The sequence below is a fragment of the Rhyacophila brunnea genome, unplaced genomic scaffold (genome assembly GCF_057557595.1).
Source record: "Rhyacophila brunnea isolate RB1 unplaced genomic scaffold, BYU_Rbru_1.0 scaffold_10, whole genome shotgun sequence".
Taxonomy (NCBI): domain Eukaryota; kingdom Metazoa; phylum Arthropoda; class Insecta; order Trichoptera; family Rhyacophilidae; genus Rhyacophila; species Rhyacophila brunnea.
This window is the reverse complement of record NW_028232752.1, coordinates 41,904-62,856: the sequence shown is the minus strand read 5'-3', so window position 1 is coordinate 62,856 and position 20,953 is coordinate 41,904. Positions and strand designations below refer to the sequence as shown.

The following is a 20,953-nucleotide window of genomic DNA, read 5'->3' as shown; positions in this document are numbered from 1 at the left end:
ATATTGTAATTTAGACAAGATGCCAGATATTTATTGCAAGTTGAAGCATATTATTATATTGAAGAATATTATTATAATACGAGTGTTGTCCAAGAATTAAAGACCTTTATCATTTAAAAATTCAGGAAAATTTTATCTTTATAAAAAAAGCATACGAAATTTTAGGTACATATCCCCACTATTTTTCGATGTCGTCCCCGTTGCAATCGATGCACTTGGTGAGCTGTGGCAATAGGTCCTTGATTCCCTTGTCTTAGAACTCCGCCGCCGCCGCCGCCGCCGTCTTCAAAAATGTTTTCACCTCTTCCTCCAGGTCCTCGTCGGTCTCGAAGCTTTTTCCAGCCAAATGTTGCTTCAGGTGAAGAAAAAGAAAGAAATAGCTCGGCGCCAGGTCGGGGCTATGAGCAGGATGACGGAGAAAATCCTATTTGAATTAGTCCAAAAGCTTCAAAATGACCTAAGCGCTTTTCACACGATTTTGTTTGTGAGCTTCCATCAGCATTTTGGGCACCCAACGAACACACCTTTGCATACCTCAATTTTCCCCTCAAAATCCTTTGTATGGTAGACTTACTGACGTCTGGGATCAACGTTTGGACGAAGATGTCACTACGTACAACAGTGGTTTCCAAACTTTATGTTACTACGCCTCCCTTTTAGAAAAATCTAATCTTGGCGCCTCCTCCCCCCTTTATTTCATTATATAATACAGACACCTTTTTAAATAGCAAAAAATGTACTTATACAAAATAGAAAAAAAAACTTAATTATAAAAATAAACAAGGCTATACTACTTATTGTCACCAGACGAAAAAACCCCTGGTCCGCAGTTTCAAATCACAAATCCACAACCTAATCAAACGCCTTCGAATTAGGGTTCACCACCCCTGATTTACGAAATTACATCGTCACGGCACATTTCAACAGCGGCAAAAAGGGCGAGTACCTAAGCCCAGCTACTAGGAAATGGTAACTTGCCGGGAGACGAACAAAAATTTACCGTAAGTTGTTTCATCCCTTTGCCCCTCCCTCCTGTCTCACCACCCATAGGTTCGTGGCAGATAAAGGAGACAGTGGAGATTGTGCGGGGAAAGAAAAAGGGGCCGTGTGCCACGGGCTGCGCGATCGGCATAGCCGGGCGGTGTTCTTCCACGCGAAAAATACCGCGCTTTTCTCGACGTTGTAAATCAGTGAATCTCTTTTCCCATTATCGTGTTAATAATAATTCGTGTGACCACCCTCAAACGGATCACGTGCCCGATAAAGTGTTTCGGTGTTGATCCCAGCGATACGCCTAAATATATTAACCCGCATCAGTGTTTGCTTCGAATAAATTAAAAGTGTTGCGGCAATGGCCAGTAATAATAACGTGTCTTCTCTGTTGTAATCTACAATGTAATCTATGATATAATATCCGTCAATGTATTTCTAACCTGTATAATTTAGTGTAAATAAATCTAGTCTGCGCAAGCTGTTAAATCAAAAATATGTGTTATCTATAATTATAATCATATCCCGTAACGACGTCACACATCCCTCAATCAAAGTGATACTCGTGAAGGATCCCACCAGCCTACATGTGAGTTAACCATTCTTCTCGGTATCATTATATTATATTCATTTAAAAAAAAAAAATATTTTTCATGCGATGGATGTGCTTTTTTATTAGCACAAAGTTCTAGAGATCTCATTTTCTACTAAACGGGATCGATATTTGGATTTCATTGCAGCTTATGCAGAAAATCCCGTTTCGCATAAATATGATGTTACGAATCAATGGTAGCAGTAATTACTTTCAACTCGCATTGGTTTTCTTGACAAAGTATTATATTATGCTTCACTTCGATTCAACCAAAATAATTGAACTAGGGTTTTGTTTCAATGAAATATCGCATGATAATTTTATCAATTTTTCCTTTTCAATAGTAGTCAATCCAAATTCATAATCGTTCATTGACAAATCAATTCTATCATGTGCCCCACATCCTGAAGCGGGCCCACCTACCTATCGCTGAGGTTAAGGGCAGTGTGGTGCTCAGAAATAGTGTTTCATAAAATACACACGGGAGTTATCATTTAAGTGTAGCAATCATCATAAGTATAGGTGTCACATCAAATAATTGCAACGCTCAACCACATATTTAAAATATGTAATGCGCTGAAACAAAGTAGCGCCAGGCGACATTTTTTTTTAAACTATTAGAGTAAATTTGTGATATTGTGTGTTATGCCCGGGCCCACAAGCTTTTTATAAACTATGCATTTGCAAACTGCAAGCCTGTGGCTACATTATTTGTGTTAAACTTTTCGCGCCTCCCTTTGAAACACTCCGCGCCTCCCCTGGTAGGCGCGCCTCTCAGCTTGGAAATCGCTGACGTACAATTTACATGTAAGCCGCTCGAATTAACTCTAACTAAACAATGGTTGATAGCAGTGGCGAAGACTCCATACTAGGCGATTATTTAAAGCCTACCTTCTTAAGAAAAATATATTTTTTATATTGACATATTAAATAATATAATCACATAATAATATATTCAATATGCCCAACGACATCTATCGTATAATTGTCATAATAATTTTATGATCTTTTCCACTATTTCAATAAGCACCATTTATGGCATGTCTCGAAGGCTTAAAAAAATAAGCGACATCTCGTTTCGCTTCACATATTGTATGGATTACGTTCGCGTGAATCGAAAACTTTTTTTATATGAAGTTTGTTTCTCATAATTTCAAGACGTCGGCCATATAAATTGGTAAGCTATTTAAGGAGCGCTTACATTTTACGTAAGTGCTCATTTATTCAAAATAATTTATAAGATAATTAAACAAAAATAATTTCTAGGTATTCAATGACATATAAATATTGGTTGTTGTTAAAAATAATAAATAATTTATCTCGTGATTTTTATTTGTCAGTTAGTTTGTTCATAGACTAAGACAATAATTTATTTATTCAGCCAATTATGTAAGTTGAAATCTGATATTGTATCTAAGTCTGTATTTTAAAAATAGACGTATTTTAAAATTTCTAGTTTACGGGTTAAATTATAAATTGTTATGGAATGGATTCACAGCAACGGATATTTTCAATATATTTTAAGTGTATCTTGCGTTTATATTTAAGAAAATACATAATTCAAATTAATTGCTTAATTTTATACCATCAGTTAGCTTTTGAAATTTCATCGGTTTTTGTGTACCTACCTATTCATCAGTAGTCATGTCGGATTATCTTCTTATTTCCCGTAAATACATTTAACAAGTGTGCTTTCTCCACAGCCTACCTGTTCCTTAAGTCACCCTTCGCCACTGGTTGATAGGATGGACATTCGCGTTTATTGACAACTTGTAGGATTTAAGATGCATTCACATGTCTAATAATTTGATCGATATTTTTAGGGAAGGCTGTCTGATGCCAAATAATCCACCGGATGGAAAATTCGCGTACAACGGATTGCTGATTGTGGCGCCAGGTGAAGGGGTCGCATATAAGACACAGATATATTTAAAGTGTGATAAAGGTTTCATTCCTTCAGAAAGAGAGAACAATGTCTGCGACGAGTTTATTGATGACTGGGCCAACGAATTTCCAACATGCATCGGTAATGGCTTTAATAACATCTGTACTTACCTATAACATACGAATAGATAATATTCTACCACCAAATGTTTATACTTCAGTGTCAATTTTACAGCGTTTTTATTAGCTCGTATTCTTGTTTGTCCGGTGGTTCTTTGTCCAGTACAAATCTTGCAATCGATTTTTAACTAACTTCCCGATTATCTAGACATTTGAAACTTTTAGAATATATCATAACACGATGCCAATGCATTCTTTTAATAATTTTAGCCATCTTTAAGCAGAATTGAATTCATTTTCAGTTAATTCTGTTTTGTATGGAAAGTTATTTCAGAAAAATCCGTAAAAAGTAAAAGACTATTATTCTAGACTCTTATTGAGGCGTACGCCTACTAAACGGTGTGCGTGGGAAACCTTACCTGTCACTGAAAAATACGCATACTAATAGGCCATCCATAGACTGAAACCGTATGCCGTTGAGAACCGTGTACCATACTAAACGTATGATTTCTGTTCATGGAAATATATTTTCACTAATTGTATTATAAGCATCGTATCCGTTTATAACATACAATTACACTTAAGGTTCAAATAGACTATATGACGATCGGGCACATATATGCTAAGAGCGTTTTAGTGTCTATGATCAAATCTATGCCATTCCAACATTTATACATACATATTGTATGACAGCTATGACATCATATTTACACTCTGTGACACCCTATGACACAGGACGCCAACATAAGAAACGGGTTTTTCGACATATATATGACCAATCGTCATAGAGTGTATTTGAAGCATTACAAAATTAGGGAAAATATATTATCATGAACAGGAATCTTAGAAAGTTTAGTATGGCATACGGTTCTAAACCGCGTACGGTTTCAGTCTATGGATGGCCTCTAATACGATCTGTTGATTTGTTTTAAAATTGTATTTCTTCAGTGACTCCTGCGACGCAAGCTACCAATTCGGATGCGCACCCACCGGCCAGAACGTGAGTATTCAATTATATATAAGTATCGGAAACCCAGTGACTTCCCTTGACGAAATGCCGCCCCATTTTTATACACTATATTTTATCATCCTTTCATGACTCCAATATCTAAGAAATGTGTTATATGGATACAATACTTACAAAATATATACCACTAAATCTAATTTAAATGTCATCTCTACTTCAATTCACAACATTGCAAGTCCACGGTTTCAGATACATTTAAAAATACATCTGACAACTTTCAAAACTCGCGAGTGACTGTAGTTATTTGTTTTTGATTGTAGTAAGTATGTACCTACCTATAATTCGCAAATCTGCACGTGTCATTTCTGGTCATCAAGGATGTGACATCCAAGGACAATGGAATTAAGCTAGACATCGCAAACCCGACAAAAAATACAGTCCTGTTAATTCTTTAATGTTATGTAATTAATACATTTTGTTTCCAACCAGTGAGCAGATTTTTTTAATGGAAAGATATTTCCGTTATTACTAAGTTTAGGTACTATATATGCCAAATGATTCTTCTCGATTTGCCGCCCTTCGAGTAACTGTCGCCCCAAGCGACGCTCAATCTGCCTACCTCCACGGGACGTCACTGCGGAAACCTCATAAATACAATTTTCAATCTTACCCGCCCTAGAGACACTAAGATTCTAAAAGGATAGCCTAAAAACAAAAACCGTTGAATCCAAAGAGATGAGGAGTCCAATCTCTTTGGTTGAATAGAAGCTAATAACTGAAAAGGGAAGCTTTCCTTTCGTATTATATATACCCATTTCGTATGATAATATATTTAAAATTTCAGTGAGGGCTGCATCATACCGAACCATCCATCAAACGGTAGATTTACTATGTCAAGTGTGGACAAGAATCCGGGAGATGTTGTGCCGCCATTTTCAGAAATCTCTTTAAAATGTTCGGCTGGGTACACGTCTTCAGTTTTAGAAAAAAACGTTTGCGATGGCAACACTAACAATTGGAAGTCGGACCTCGGGGTTTGTTTGAGTGAGTAACTTCGCAATATTATGTAATGTGAATAGGTTATTAAAACACCGGATTATTGATTTTCTTTTGACCGTCCTTCTGTTTTACTTGTAATATGAAAATGGATGTGATTATAATAATACCTAATAGTTCGTTTACATAATTACTCGCTTGATCCTATTCCCTATAAAACATTAATAATTATTAAAATGGAAAGAAAAAAATAAATTGCCAGTGTCGCTTCTAATTTAAATACCTACCTATTTGGGTCTAAATAGGGAGGAAGTTCTTATTATGAACTTAAATATTATATTTAAATACTTACAAGGTAAGGTTTCATGGCTCCAAATAAAAAAAATCTATATTACATACTTACTTAAAAATTTAATTCTCTGTTCATTACTCAACATTTTTTAATTTAATAGTTTTTATGTTTTGCCGTTCGTATTAATTATTGAATTATTAATTGTTTATTTTACCACGTTTTTCTTAGCTCGTATTCTTGTTTGCCATGTGGTTGTTTATCCAGTACAAATCTTGCAATCGATTTTTTACTAACTTTCCGACTAGCTAGATATTTGAAACTTTTAGAATATTTCAGAACACGATTCCAATGCATTCTTTTAATACTTTTAGCCATCTTTAAGTAGAATTGAATTCATTTTCAGTTAATTCTGTTTTGTATTAAAAGTTACACTCTTATTGGTTGCTAAGGGGGTGGTCTTAGCAACTAAATTATTAATATATACGTGCGTTACTATGGAAATCAAAATGACATTTCAGTATTCTATATTTGTTTGTTTGTTGCAAAATAGCAAAAAAATGATTTGTTGACAATTGCCTTATTTGTCCTAAATTATTAATACAAAGAATTGTCAAGTTTATATGATCCAACATAAAATTAAAAAACGTAGTATATAAAAAGTTCTTTTTATCTTGTAATTTATTAAGAAATGGGGTCAAAGTTGTATGGAAATGCCAATTTCTAATTACCGGCTGTACCTATAATTTTCTTTATAAATATTTTGTTTTGCGGAAAGTACAATCGGATGTAAATGCCAATCAATAAACAAGAGTAGTCTTTATGCAAGAAATGTGTAAAGTTCAATTGCTTAATATAATAATATTAGCGATACAATGATGTAATCAATCATCATTGTTCCTGACGCACCAGCCCGAGTGGGCCTTGGCCTCCTCGACCCGTCTTCCCCGGTTTGGTTTATCCCCAACAAACTTCTTTTATCCGCGATTCCCATTGTTCAAGCATCCTGGGAAACGCCATACGACAACCGGAGTTATGGTATCTTGACACCCCTCCGCCGAGATGACTTCACATCAAAAAATAATGGGTAATCGAAGCATCGTTTTCTTGTTTTTGTTTCAGAATTGTGCGATTCTCTTCAGAGTGTAACTGTCAACTTCAATTGTTCTAACCGGTTCTTCAAACAAGCGGATCGAGCGATCGATTGCTACGTCCCTGTTCCTTCAGGAACATTAGCCACGCCGACCTGCGAAGTGGGCTACTACTCCGATGAACGATTGTCAACTTTGGCGTGCAGAGATGGCACTTGGGACCGACCAATTCCAAAGTGCATTGCAAGTATGACATACATAATGAAATCGACGAGTCATATTGTGTAAAACAAAATTTAGAATACAATAATCAGGGTTGTCCAAGAATTAAACCCCTTTATTGGTTTGAAAATCAGGAAAATTTTATTTTTATAAAAAAAGCATTCAAAATTTGAGGTACGAGGGTGGGTCAATAGGTCCTTAGAAAAGCCGACAGGTGGCGCGACTAGTACTGTAAGCGGTTTGTTTTCATGCAGCGGCACTACCGATTCAGTATGCTGCGAAGTTTCAATCAGATTGGTCGGGTTGTTGTTTTTTATCTTCGTACATTTAAAAAAAAATTTGCTTGTTTACAAAAATGGAGAAAATTGAGTTTAGAGCTGTTATTAAACATTTTAATATAAAAGGGTTAACAGCAAAGGAAATAAAAAATAAGTTGGATTTAGTTCACGGCATATCTGCTCCTTCACTTGCAACTATTTATAACTGGTTAAATGAATTTAAACGTGGTCGTACATCAACAAAGGATGAACCACGCTCAGGACGTCCTGTAGAGGTGACTACACCAGAAATGATCAATAAAATCCACGATATGGTGTTAAGTGACCGAAAATTAAAGTTGAGTGAGATAATTGAGGTTACAGGGATCTCAAAAGGTAGCGTCATTTCTATTTTACATGACAAATTGGGCATGAAAAAAGTTTCTGCAAGATGGGTGCCGCGTTTGCTCACAGTCGACAATAAACGCAATAGGGTGGTGGCCTCTAAAGCCCTGTTGTCGCTCATGCAACGCAATCCGGATGAATTTTTTCGTCGCTTTGTGACTGTAGATGAAACATGGATACACCACTATACTCCCGAGACGAAAGAACAGTCAAAGCAGTGGATTGCGAAAGGCGAACCATGTCCAAAGAAGGCGAAAACCGTAAAATCAGCTGGTAAGGTTATGGCTACTGTATTTTGGGATGCACGTAGAATTATTTTCGTTGACTATTTGGAAAAAGGAAAAACAATAACAGGGGATTATTATGCATCTTTATTGGACCAGCTAAAAAATGAAATTGAAGAAAAACAGCCTCATTTAAACAGGAAAAAAATCCTCTTTCATCAGGACAATGCCCGTGTTCACACATGTTTACGATCAATGGCTAAAATTGAAGAATTGAAGTTTGAATTGGTCGACCACCCACCGTATTCGCCAGATTTAGCCCCCAGTGACTTTTTCCTTTTCCCAAACTTAAAAAAATGGCTAAGTGGACAACGTTTTTTTTCAAATGAAGAAGTCATCGATCGGACAAATGCTTATTTTGAGGACCTTCCGAAAACTTATTTTTCTGACGGTTTAAAAAAAATTGAGAAACGTCATACCAAGTGTATTGAGCTCCAAGGAGATTATGTTGAGAAATAAAAAAAAAATACAAAAATAAAAACTGTTTTAATGCTTTTTTCTAAGGAATTATTGACCCACCCTCGTACCTATATATCCTCACTATTTTTCAACGTAGTCCCTGTTACGATCGATGCACTCGGTGAGCCGTGGCACTAGATTCTTGATTCCTTTGTCGCAGAACTCCGCCGCCACCGTTCTCAAAAATGTTCTTACCTCTTTCTCCGCGTCCTCGTCGGACTCGAAGCATTTTCCGGCCAAATGTTGCAGGATGACAGATGACATCCCATTTGAATGAGTCCAAAAGGTTTAAAAAGACCTAAGCGCTCTTCACGCGATATTGTTTGTGAGCTTCCGTCAGCATTTTGGGTACCCAATGAGCACACCTTTGCATACCCCAATTTTCCACTCAAAATAATTTCTATGTTAGACTTACTGAAGTCTGAGATCAAAATTTTGAGCTCACGGACTGTCAGACGGCGATCTTCACGAACTTTAATATCACAAAACGTCACCAATTGAAGACCTCCTTCCTCTTCTCATAATAAACACTCGTTCTACCACTCGAAAACTCAGTACACTACTTCCTGATATTCCGTTGGTTCGTCACATTATCATAATTGGATGTGAGACGACGACAGGGTGGAGACCCTCTCGGTTGAGAAACCGAATGTTTGAAAGTACATCACATGCGGCAGGATTCGACAGCGGAGTGTCTATCTGTATTGTTTAGTGTTAAGAGTATTTCAGATATTCAAACACACGTTTTAATAATACATAGCACGTACCTACTCGTCTAATCGTAGAAGCTTAGTAATAATTTTTTCGTTTTGACGTCGTATTTTTGTTTAGATTTTCTCCTGGTTTTTGGGAGTTGATCGTGTTCAGTAGGACGTTAATTCAGTCTGTTGCGGAATGAAATAATAGGGTAACAAGTACGGATGTTAAAAATAGAGCATATTATTTCACTTATTCGTTTCACCATGCGATATATTTGATATCTATTGTATACAATATAATCCATCAAAGTCCTTATGGTGTTATTCTATATGAAATGATTTCACAATAAAACTTTAAGAAGAAAGAGGTTAATTTTCAACACATATTAAGTAATTTCTTTTTCTGTGTCGGTGTAGCATCCCAAGACGAGGCATTCCATTCGCATTCACATTCGATGACCTGCGGCTCTGTCTCGGGGCTATCTTGTCCACTCCTTTCTCATTCAGCTTTTTCTCCTGCTCCATTTTTCATCCACATAACCAGTTCACCTCTATCTGAGTATGCCTCTAGGTCACTTTTTCCCTAAAATATGTCTATAAAAACTGATTTTTTTGAAAGATAAATGTCGTAGGTATTCCCCAATACAAATAGTATACACTACAATGGTAAATTCAAGTATAAAATATTTTAGTTAATAAAAATAGCAACACAATTATTATTATAATGTATGCTTGTTGAATATTTGTATTTATAATGTTTTTTCCACATTTATTCACTGAGACTGATTTAGTCATATGAAATTTGATTTGTTCTAAATGATAATTTGATCTCTTACAATATTAAAATTAATGTGAATCAATTATGATAAATAAAGTAAACATAGTATTAATAATAATTGTGCTTTATTTTTTAACGGTTTTAAAATTTAATGAGTTTATGAAATCACCGTATCGAAAAAACTGTTTTTATGGATAAATCTAACTTTAAAAAAATATTCACCTGCGCCTTCTTTTATTTTATACCAGTACTCAAAATTACTTACTCATTACGAGACATTGGTATTTGAATAGTTGCAACTGCGTGTTTATAGTATGCGGAAGAGCAGTATCACATCCTTCAAACGTGACAGAGGATATTGAAGAATATGCAAAGAAAGGGGAATTCCCTTGGAACGCAGGACTATATCATTATAATATAATGAGCACGGAAAAGAATACTCAGTATGAATACTTTTGTGCTGGAAATATCATTAGCAGACTCCACATTATTACCGGTAAGTATAATACGGTACCTAAACTATATCTATATGTTAGTCAAGTTGAAGCAATTAATATTATAATACAAGCAAATGAAATACGTCTCGTGAAACTGAATAGTAATATTATTTGGTGGATACAATAATTTCAAAGGTTATTTGATTAATCACGAATCCTTAACATTTACTTTTTATATTGCAACCATAAAAACATTGATGTTATATTTTAATTGAATTATCTATAAAAGGCGCACGAGCGCATGGAAACGCTGCCACGATCGCCGATCTAGACCTACGATCTTAGGAATCGGGAGCATCAGTAAAGTTGTTTCTTTCTCCCTAGGCTTAGAGCTGACCTAACATTGATAATTGGGAGGACAAAAGCTAATCACAACTAAATCCCTTCGGGTATTCATATATTTCACCTACGTAAAGGTGAGTTTAGGTAGACGTTGTTTCATAAATTCATAAAATAATGGTTATTGAGAACACTCGGTGTACTCTCTCGTATTTTTAATGAATGTGTATTATATAATTCTCCTAATACGCTCTTTGAAAAAAAATCGTTTTATTAACTTACATAATAATATATGTACGTGTCTTTACAATGTTTGATATGTTGTGGACGTGTTAAACGCATATTTTGTAATGTTTGATTTATGTAAATAAATATATTGGAACTTGAATATGACTTTCATACTTATTAATTACTAATCATAATGATAATAAATAACTGTAAGCATTTTTAGGTGTACCGTGTTGCATGTATCATAAACCGGCCACAATGCTAGTGACAGTAGGAAAACTCATTAGCGATTTTAACGACCTAGCAGAATTGATGGATCCGTATGTTCAAATGTTTAAGGTAACTCCGGAAGAATCTCTTTTACTGCATTCTGAGCACCTATAACTAATATTATTATTGTACTTAGATAAACTTAACAATACTTATATTAATTGTTTGTTTCCAAACCCAAACAAAATAAAATAAATCAATCGATTTTAATGTTATGTCGGTATTTAATTTGAGTATTAAAAAAACCTTTGATTATGATGATTCAAACTTGTTGTTACATTGGCTATCTCACCTAACCTAACATAATATCATAATATGATTATTTGAATTAATTATCATAGCATTACTTGGACATTTAACTCTTATTAAAATTATTTTACCTTTTTTATAATAAAATTTATTCGTAGTGGAGATGGAAAACCACATTTTGAATGAAATTGGCTGGTTAATACTCCGTAACTAGGAATAGATTAAAATTTAAGTACTTATTTTAATTCATCAAATTATTGCAAAGTTGTATGTGATCCGTATACATTGATTGAAATACAAAAATAATAGTTATTTTAAGGAATAATTGAGCAGAAAATAAATTGGTTAATGGACGTTGGCTGTGAAAATATTGGGTAAAATACTATTTATAGGTGATACTATAGGCTTGATGATGATTTACAGTCAGATCATTCCTAATAGTAAAATTAGAGTTGCTTTTCAACAAAAAAATGGAATTGCTAAATATAGGATTAACATATTACATTAACAAACGACTGATTTAACTGACAAGCGTCATTAGATTTTTTTAAAGTTTGGCTTTTTATAAATAGTGGCCAACATTTAAATTTTCCATTTTTTGATGTACCTACCCAAATAAGTTTGATAAGGTCAAAGAAGACTCTAATCTACAAATTTTGGATTTAATCAGGGTAGGGGTGCCCTATTTTAATCAGCATGCATGACTCGCGTTTTTGACACCAAGTGATGCGATCCAATATTGCGGCGAGTGGAGGAGCATATCATAATAATTGAGTGCTATGTTATCATTGCAGGTAATAAAATGTGAAACTCCGGTTATCTCCATTCGATTTGACCAATTACGTTTCGACGACGTGGCGATTCTCACTTTAGAAACGCCAATAATATTTTCTGAATACGTAATGCCGATCTGTTTGGATCTTCAAGATTCGGAGCTTGATAAAATTCACTCACAGGATGGATTTCCAGCAAGGGTATGATACATGGTTAAGAGATTATTATCAGTTAACTGCTAAATATAGAAACTGCTTAAAAATGTATTATATAGTGGTACAAAAGAGGGACCCTCGATGGGGTGGGTAGACGGTAGTGCGTTGGTGCATGTTGGAATCCCACGTCTCTCAAAAAAGACCAAGGACCCAATAGGTTGAGGGTATAGCTAACGACCATCTCGCATAAAACATATATCTTCCACACCATGTATGTGAAAATAATATGGTAATTTACTTTTTTTCTTAAATTATTACCAAATCTATCGCCGTGTTGTCTACCATTTATTATAATATACTAGCTGAAGTACCCGGCTTCGTACAGGGTCGCTTCGTGGTTATATTTATCTTAGATGTTTAAAAAATAATAAGAGGTAATATTTTTTTTAATATTAAAATACCTGTGTAACACAATATGGCAATATGAAAATAATTCTAATAGGAGTAAAGGTCAAACAAAAGAATACTAAATTAAAATCGAATCCAAAATATGCAAACGTTATTAATGTTATTAATATGTAGTAAAAAAAAAATCAAAATTGGATGGAACAAACAAACAACAAACTTTGTATTTTATATATGATGCAAGTTTTTGAAATATAGTTGGGAGATCAATTAACGCATACTTGTCAGAAAGCAAAAAACGAACCCAGAATTATATTTTCTGCTCCTTGACAATTGAATCATGTGTGACGCTCTAAACAGTGACGGAAATCAGGCATTGTTTAGTGAAAAGAAAACTGGCGAGTGTCGTTCGGCTGAATTTCTGATGGTAGCGGATAAACATTGAAATTAAAATAGCGAAATACCTTAAGGCTATACTTCAGTTGAGGCATGGTCTAAAAAGATCGTGGCTAGGCGATGCGCGGATTGTGAAAATGACGCGTGCCGAACAAAATATAATTTGTCATAAAAATCAAAAATGCGTCCATTTAATGTTATGTTTATTGTTATATTACTAATAATAATAGTATATTCATTGACATGTTTTCTTTTTTAAGTACATAGTAAAGTTTTTTAGTCATCTTTACACGATTTAAGAATATTTTCATCCAACGCCATGACAAAACAAATCGACGTGCAGACACCACGACTATCGGTCTCCGATTGGCGACTAGTGAGAAATTTCGTCACACCTACTGTTGAAAATTATTTGCCGTTTCACTGAAGTACGCTCTTATATGTAGTAAATACGATAATACGGTTGGGGGAGATATATTGCGACTGCTATCGGCGGCTATCGAGGGTAGTTTATCATATTTATGTATTGAGGGGTTAATTGTTACAATAATTTAACCATTGAAGTTAATCCCTCCAAACTAAATCCGCCACGCACCACACTCGGTCTTAATCGAGCATATCACGTGGCCCTACATTGGCGATGTGAAGCATCTAGTTCAGTTTTAGGCCGGGTATGCCCTAGGAGAAGATACCCAGGACTAAGGTTGTAACGCTCAAAGTGAGCTCTGACTGAGTTTTAAGAAGTTACTTTCTAGTGCATGGTTTCCCAAACTATGGGTCGCGAGCAAATATTGAGTGGGCCCTCGCCACTGTATACATGAATTATAAAAAAAAAATACTTTTATTATTGAAAACCAAGTGCAGCCTAAGATGAACGTACTGTCTGTAATATCCAGTTATTTATCACTGTTAATAACTAGCTTTGACGACTATTTTGGGGAAGAGATGAAAAAGTTTGATTCGTTGCGTTGGATTTGTAACCCATTTCAAGACGACTTACCAACTAGTATGTCAACAAAAGCAAGTGAAGAACTCATTGATTTATCAGAAGATACGTCACTGAAAAATAGTTTCAATCGTAAACAGTTAACGAAATTCTGGCTCTCAGTTGCTGATAATTATCCTTGCCTGTTCGATGAAGCTATGAAAATTTTCCTCCTCTTTACTACCTCATATCTATGTGAGGTCGGATTTTCGGCTATGGTAAACATTAAAACTAAATACCGAAATAAATTGGATATATCAAACTCACTGCGATTAAAAGTAACTAAAGTTGAAGTTGATACTAAAACTGTAATGAAGAAAAATAAGAAACAAATACAGCCTTTCCCATTGAAATAACTTTGTAAAAAAACCTTGCAGGTGTAGGTATTTAAGTAATATTTTTTTTTATTTAAGTTGTGTTTCTTATTTCAACAGTTTTTCATTCATATTGGTAACACTTATAAAAATATTTTTTTTATTTCAATTAGACAAATAAGACAGCATTAAATAGTTCCACGACTCGCCACTAGGGAATCTGAGCATAACCAATATTATTTATGCCCTCTTTTCTCTAAGACAGCTAAGAAGTGGGTCCCAAGATTGGAAATTTTTGTTAGATGGGTCGGAGCCCAGCAACTTTGGGAACCACTGTTCTAGTGCAAAGTACCGGGGAGAGAAGAGCACAAGGCAATTATAAAAATAAAAATGATTCTAGTGTAGGTACATATAACAAATAATTACAAGATAAAAAGAACTTTTTATATACCACGTTTCTTAATTTTCTGTTCAATCACATAAACTTGACAATTCTATGTATTAACAAAAACTTTTTATTGTACTTAATAGAAATACTGAATATAAATAGAATACTGAAATGTCATTTTGACATTTCATATTGATTTCCATAGTAACGCACTTATATATAAATAATTTAGTTTCTAGGACCCTCTTAGCAATCAACAATAATAGCTTTCCATACAAAATAGAATTAAATGAAAATTAATTCAATTCTGCTTAAAAATGGCTAAACGTATTAAAAGAATGCATTGTCATCGTGTTCTGATATATTCCAAAAGTTTCAAATGTCTAGCTAGTCGGTTAAAGTTAGTTAAAAATCTTCAATCGTCAAATACAAATCTTGGAGAGACAAGAAAAAATATGTACTGGACACACAAGAAAAAAATAGTACTAACAATAAAATAAATATTGTCCTAAAAATATGACAAACAAGTATACAAGCTAATAAAAACGTGGTAAAATAATGAAGCTAATCATACGTACAGCAAAAAAATGTGAAGAGATCTTCACGCCCGCAGTAAGACGCCGCAAATTTTTTACATGCAAGATAATAATTGGCCTTAGTAGCAACCAAGTCGGACGGGCCGATGGGCCCCGTATCCGGAAATTTGTACGTAAACAGTTCACCGCAGGACACTTATTCGTGCGCCGCAGTACGTGAAATATGAGTTCGTGTAATATTTAATCAAATGACGAGTTCTTCGTTGAACATTTCACCGTGGAGTATATTTTTACGTATGCTACAACATGTGGAGATGCTTTTACTAGGTTATGTTAGGTTAGGGTTAATCTAATTGGAACCGTACTATTTGCAAACTAACGCCGCATTTTGTAATATACGTACAATGATGTATTCCACGGTGAAATGTTCAACGGAGAACTCGTCATTTGATAAGATGTTATACGAACTCATGTTTCACGTACTGCGGCGCATGAATAAGTGTCCCACGATGAACTGCATACGTACAACTTACATGTAACCGATGGGCCAAAGAGCTGGTTGGACCGACCTGAGAATATCCACCCGTTCGGAGCACATTCCATGACATTCCCAAAGGATGTGGTTGGCATCCTGAATTCTCCCTCCGCATGGACATGTCGGACGGCTTACAAGTCCAAGCTCAAAGAGCTTGCCAGCGAACCGACCGTGTCCAGTCACAAATTGACTGGTGTGATGGTCAGGAGTCAGATATTTGGTTATCTCCAATCGCCATTTAATATTTGAAAAAAAAAAACATATATGTGTGCCGGCCCTTGGTTGATTCATTCCACCGTCGCTGCCAGGTCTTCCACGCCGCGTCAAGCGTCATGAAACGTATTGTCCGCTTCAACGAGGTTACTTTTACTCAATAATTTAACCGCCTGAACTGTCAAAAAGTGCTATGTTTTTACAGCACCTCTCTTGACTGTGTTAACTTTTAGAGCTTTTAGAATCAGTTTAGACGGCTAACTTATTGTGACAATTATAATATCTCAATACATAAATAAATATGATAAATTACCCTTGATATCCGCCGATAAGCGCCTTGTGTATAGAATAGAGGCGCTGGGGAACATATGCCGGGTGTCGGGGGAATCGCGTATAATGTTAGAATACAATTAATAATACATCGGTAATTATCTTCCACAGGTGGCAGGATTTGGCAGCGAGACCGTAAATGGCGAGAATAAAAAGCTATTGAAAGCAATGACAATGCCAGTAATAGATCTACCAAGGTGCAGAGATATTGTTGGCAAAGAATTGTCCAGATTCATTACGATCGACAAAGTTTGCGCTGGTACTGTAAATGGTATGATTATAGTACTTATTTATTCCACTTTTATTAATTATATCTGGACCGATTAGCTGGTCATTTCGATATATTTTAGTGATACTGCCAAGCTGGAAAAATTATACAACATGAGATACAACTGAACCTATTTATAATTATCCCAATAATCGACTAAAACATGAAAAAACATCAAAATTTCCAGGCAACATGGGTATAATATTAAAGACTAAGGAGGCTTTAAGAGCAATATAGCTCGTGGTCTCGAAAATTTAGTAGAGGTGACTGAATCGTATTAATTGTTATGATCTTTGATCGACTGGTTGGGGACGTCTACTGTCATGAAGGTGTAGATAAAAAAAAATAGGTTCATGACGCGGTCGTGGATAGTTTCCAAGTTCAAGTCTCTATGAAATGTGATATTGTGAACGAACCATGGGGTATCCTTGAACATTCGAAGAGATTTGCTTTGTATAGTCCGAAACGTTTTAAAATGTTTTGTGGGAATGGGATGGCTAATAATTGCAGTAAAGAGAAGAAGTTTGCTTGTAAGGTCGAGCTTGCTTTCTTTATCTACCATTCATAGGGCCTAATGATAGATAATAGTGCTCATAACTTGGGTGTGTTGCTTTTTAAGTTGAAAAGGTTTATTACATTTTAAATATTCGTCTAATGTTTGGCCTGGGTATTTGGATGAGAAGTGACGTCTCCGTCTAATCTCAGGGGACCGGGACGATTGCGACAATTGTTTTACAAACACTCCAGTCCCCGGTGACTGTCACCGACGTGATCACGAATGAGTGTTTCACGTGATTAAAATATGACGTGTTCCGGATGCCGTCAGAGAGTGCAGCACGCCGCACTTTACGGCATAGCAGTCTGACCCTCCCTCGCCCTTATATAATACAATAGTCATTGTATTCGTATAAATGTCCACGAATAATTTTATAAATATGCTGCTAGCTCTTAACATTTTGTTATCATTTAATTTCTTTTATTTTGTTAACTGTCAATTCATGGTGGAACTGCATTGTATTGTTCTTTGAAAATGTCCCTCTGAGGTGGACGAAACCGGTCCTAATCTATTGATTAAAAGTGGAATAAGTACTACAAAAAAATTGCGTTTTATTAAATAAAAACAACAATTTTGTTATCAATTGAGAATGTCCGCCAGGGCTAGTATATATAGTATATTAGTCTATAGTCAGGGCGAAACCGGTCTTGAAATTATATCAATATAATATTGGGTAATAAGTACAAATAAAACTAATAATATTGAAGCAGTTTGCTGTTATTTTTAAAACCGTGTAAAACCTACATCAATGTTACACAACACAGTGAAAATAAATAATAAATTCATATTATTTATGTATTTCAGGAACCACTAATTTATGCGTTGGTGACAGCGGGAGTGGCCTTGCTATGAGTAATAAAGAAAACGGGACAACTGTGTGGTATTTAAGGGGAGTGGCCATGTTGGATCTTTTAAGAAATAATGACAGTCTGTGCAATTTAAAGTCATTTACGGTGTTTTTGTCACCATTGCGACATAAATATTTCATTGAGAGTGTATTAAATGAATATTCATGTCGCACTAGGTAATTAGCGAATTTGCACTTTTTGAATGAAGTCTACCTAGTATCAAATTAAATCAATTAAATTTTTAAACTGAAACAAAATAATTCAATATAAATAAAAATTGATTGCTTTTTCTAACAGGAGTTACTATTTCCAAAGTAGGCAATACGAAAAAAAAATACTTCATGCAATCAATATAAGCAAAAAAAATGTTGATACTTACTGTATTTATTAAAAGTATGGAAATGGAATTCTATAGAGGATACCTTATCCAAACAAATATTATTTAGTGATATATTATTGGAAATAACGTATATAATATGAAAGGTTTAGAGTTAGGGAAGTTATTGCTTTCGTTTCTTCTCCAAATTATGTATTCAAAAATTAATACATTAGATTAGTGCTCCGCAACCGGTGCGCCGCGAGACGATAGGTGTGCCGCGGTAAATTGCTTCCAAAAAGCGCTATTAATTATGTATATTATACAATCTTTACTTAATAGCCAAAGTTGCGTACATGGCTGATAATATATTTGAGCACCTGAATGGACTTAGTAAATAAACGCAAGGTCGGAATGAAAACTGACATGCTCTGATAAATTAGAAAGATTAAAAAATAAACTAGAATTTTGGCAGGATTTATGCCAAGGATCTCTACAAATATACCAAAAGACTTACCAGACCACGATTGAAAACGAGCAATTATTAATTTTGGATCTGGCTAAAACACATTTAAATTTGCTGAAAAAAAATCATCACTTTCATAGAATCAATATGACTGGATTAGAAATTTTTTCAAATATAAAATGTTTACGTTCATTGAAACAAGCTCAAGTATCATAGTATTAATTAGTTTATTGTAGAATAATAATTATGATATATTGATTACATAAGTAAATAAATACATATATTACATTGATAATACAAATAAATATAAATATGTACATTTAGTTCTTCCTAGTACCTATGTTATGTATATTTAAATATTTATCAAATAAAAAGCATAAATTAATGTAATTTTGGTGTATATTTTTAACTTGTGGTGTGCTGTGGAATTCTGGGAAGACTTTTGGTGTGCCATAAGTGAAAAAAGATTGTGGAGCACTGCCTTAAACGACTAGTAAAAATTGCATTTATGGAAAGATTGGGCAAGATAGGGAAAGATGGAGAAAGGTCGGGAAAGACCGGGAAAGATAAGGGAAGATTGGGGAAGATCAGAAAAGATGGAAAAAGTATGAATAAGATGGAGGAAGTAAGGGAAGATGGAAGAAGCTTGGGGAATAATTAAGGAAGATTAGGGAAGATGTAAACAAAATGTACTTCAATGGAAATATTTCCATGCGTTGCCATGGAGTTTTATAATAAACAAACTTCAAATCCATAAAAATATTTGAAGGCGTTGCCACAAAGAGAGTAACAATAATTACAAATATTTAGAACTAGGTATTTTAGAATTACAAAGTCTAAGATCCAAATTTTTGGAACTTTTTAGAATTCCGAATTCCAAGGTCAAAATTCTGGAATTTTTTTGGAATTCCATAGTTCTAGCTAGGTCAAAAAAATTAGAACGTTTTTAGAATTCCAAATTCTAATGTTCAAAGTTTTGGAACTTTTTAGAATTCCGTATTCCAAGGTTAGGTTAGGTTAGGTTTTTTTTTTCTTCTTTATACCTTTATGGATACCTCACATTTACTATCGAGGTTTCTTAAGGACTCTGGCACGCAAACTACTCTACTTGATGCTAGTCACATGAAAATTGTGCTGGCTGAGAGAATATTGTCAAATTAGAATAAATGGAAAGGTGTATAAATGTAAATAGTTTGAATGATAGTAAAAGAAGTTTAATAATTATAATGCACAATTATTAAACATTGAGTGCCAACTAATTCAATCAATAAAACATGAAATATTTAATCTCACAGCTTATAAGATTCGGCTTTCTGCCAACTTAACCCTGTGTAAAGAATGCCTTATAAATCATTTATCTACCTCTAATAAAATGTCATTTGTAAACTCGTTGAAATATTAAATTATATTTTTTGGGCGCCTTGAAAGATGTGTAATTACAAATTAAATATAACAGTATAAAAATAAGAACACAGCTAATCGTGAAAAGTGTTATTTAATTACACAAACCATTGAAATTTAAAAACATACTAAAACAAATACAGATTTTTAATACAACTTTGAGAAGCGTTTACTTGGTATGGACATAGAGCATTTGTTGGAAGATGGTAATTATTACTTAACTTTATGTTTAAATTGTGATGGCTGGAACTTCATCTTGGCTGGAATTATGAACTGCGAATCCTTCTCCCTGTCCGAAAGGAAGTAACTACAAATGGCGTTGAAACTGTATCTAATTGTTAAACAAGCACGTCCGATCGGTACTGAATCTAATCTCGGAGTGAAGATCTTGTGGGCGGAAATAAGTTATTTGTAAACAAGACGCTTTCAAAAAGGCGGGAAGAAACCCGATTGGCCTATTTTTAACCGTCATTGTCTTGGAAACAAGGGTTGACACACACTTTTTAACAAGG

General features: G+C 34.6%; 1 protein-coding gene across 1 annotated transcript in view; it reads left to right on the top strand.

Moving 5' to 3' along the window:
* Positions 1 to 18,683, top strand: part of LOC147078794 (ovochymase-1-like) — a 29,859-nt gene extending 11,176 nt beyond the window's left edge. Inside the window, exons 7-15 of the mRNA XM_085948478.1 lie at positions 3,406 to 3,608; positions 4,535 to 4,586; positions 5,398 to 5,597; positions 6,961 to 7,176; positions 10,346 to 10,528; positions 11,260 to 11,375; positions 12,350 to 12,529; positions 16,698 to 16,857; positions 18,215 to 18,683. Of these exons, the coding sequence (XP_085804604.1) occupies positions 3,406 to 3,608; positions 4,535 to 4,586; positions 5,398 to 5,597; positions 6,961 to 7,176; positions 10,346 to 10,528; positions 11,260 to 11,375; positions 12,350 to 12,529; positions 16,698 to 16,857; positions 18,215 to 18,438 (1,534 nt within the window). The 3' untranslated portion in view covers positions 18,439 to 18,683. The remainder of the gene's footprint in view (positions 1 to 3,405; positions 3,609 to 4,534; positions 4,587 to 5,397; positions 5,598 to 6,960; positions 7,177 to 10,345; positions 10,529 to 11,259; positions 11,376 to 12,349; positions 12,530 to 16,697; positions 16,858 to 18,214) is intronic.
* Positions 18,684 to 20,953: the final 2,270 nt, after the last annotated feature.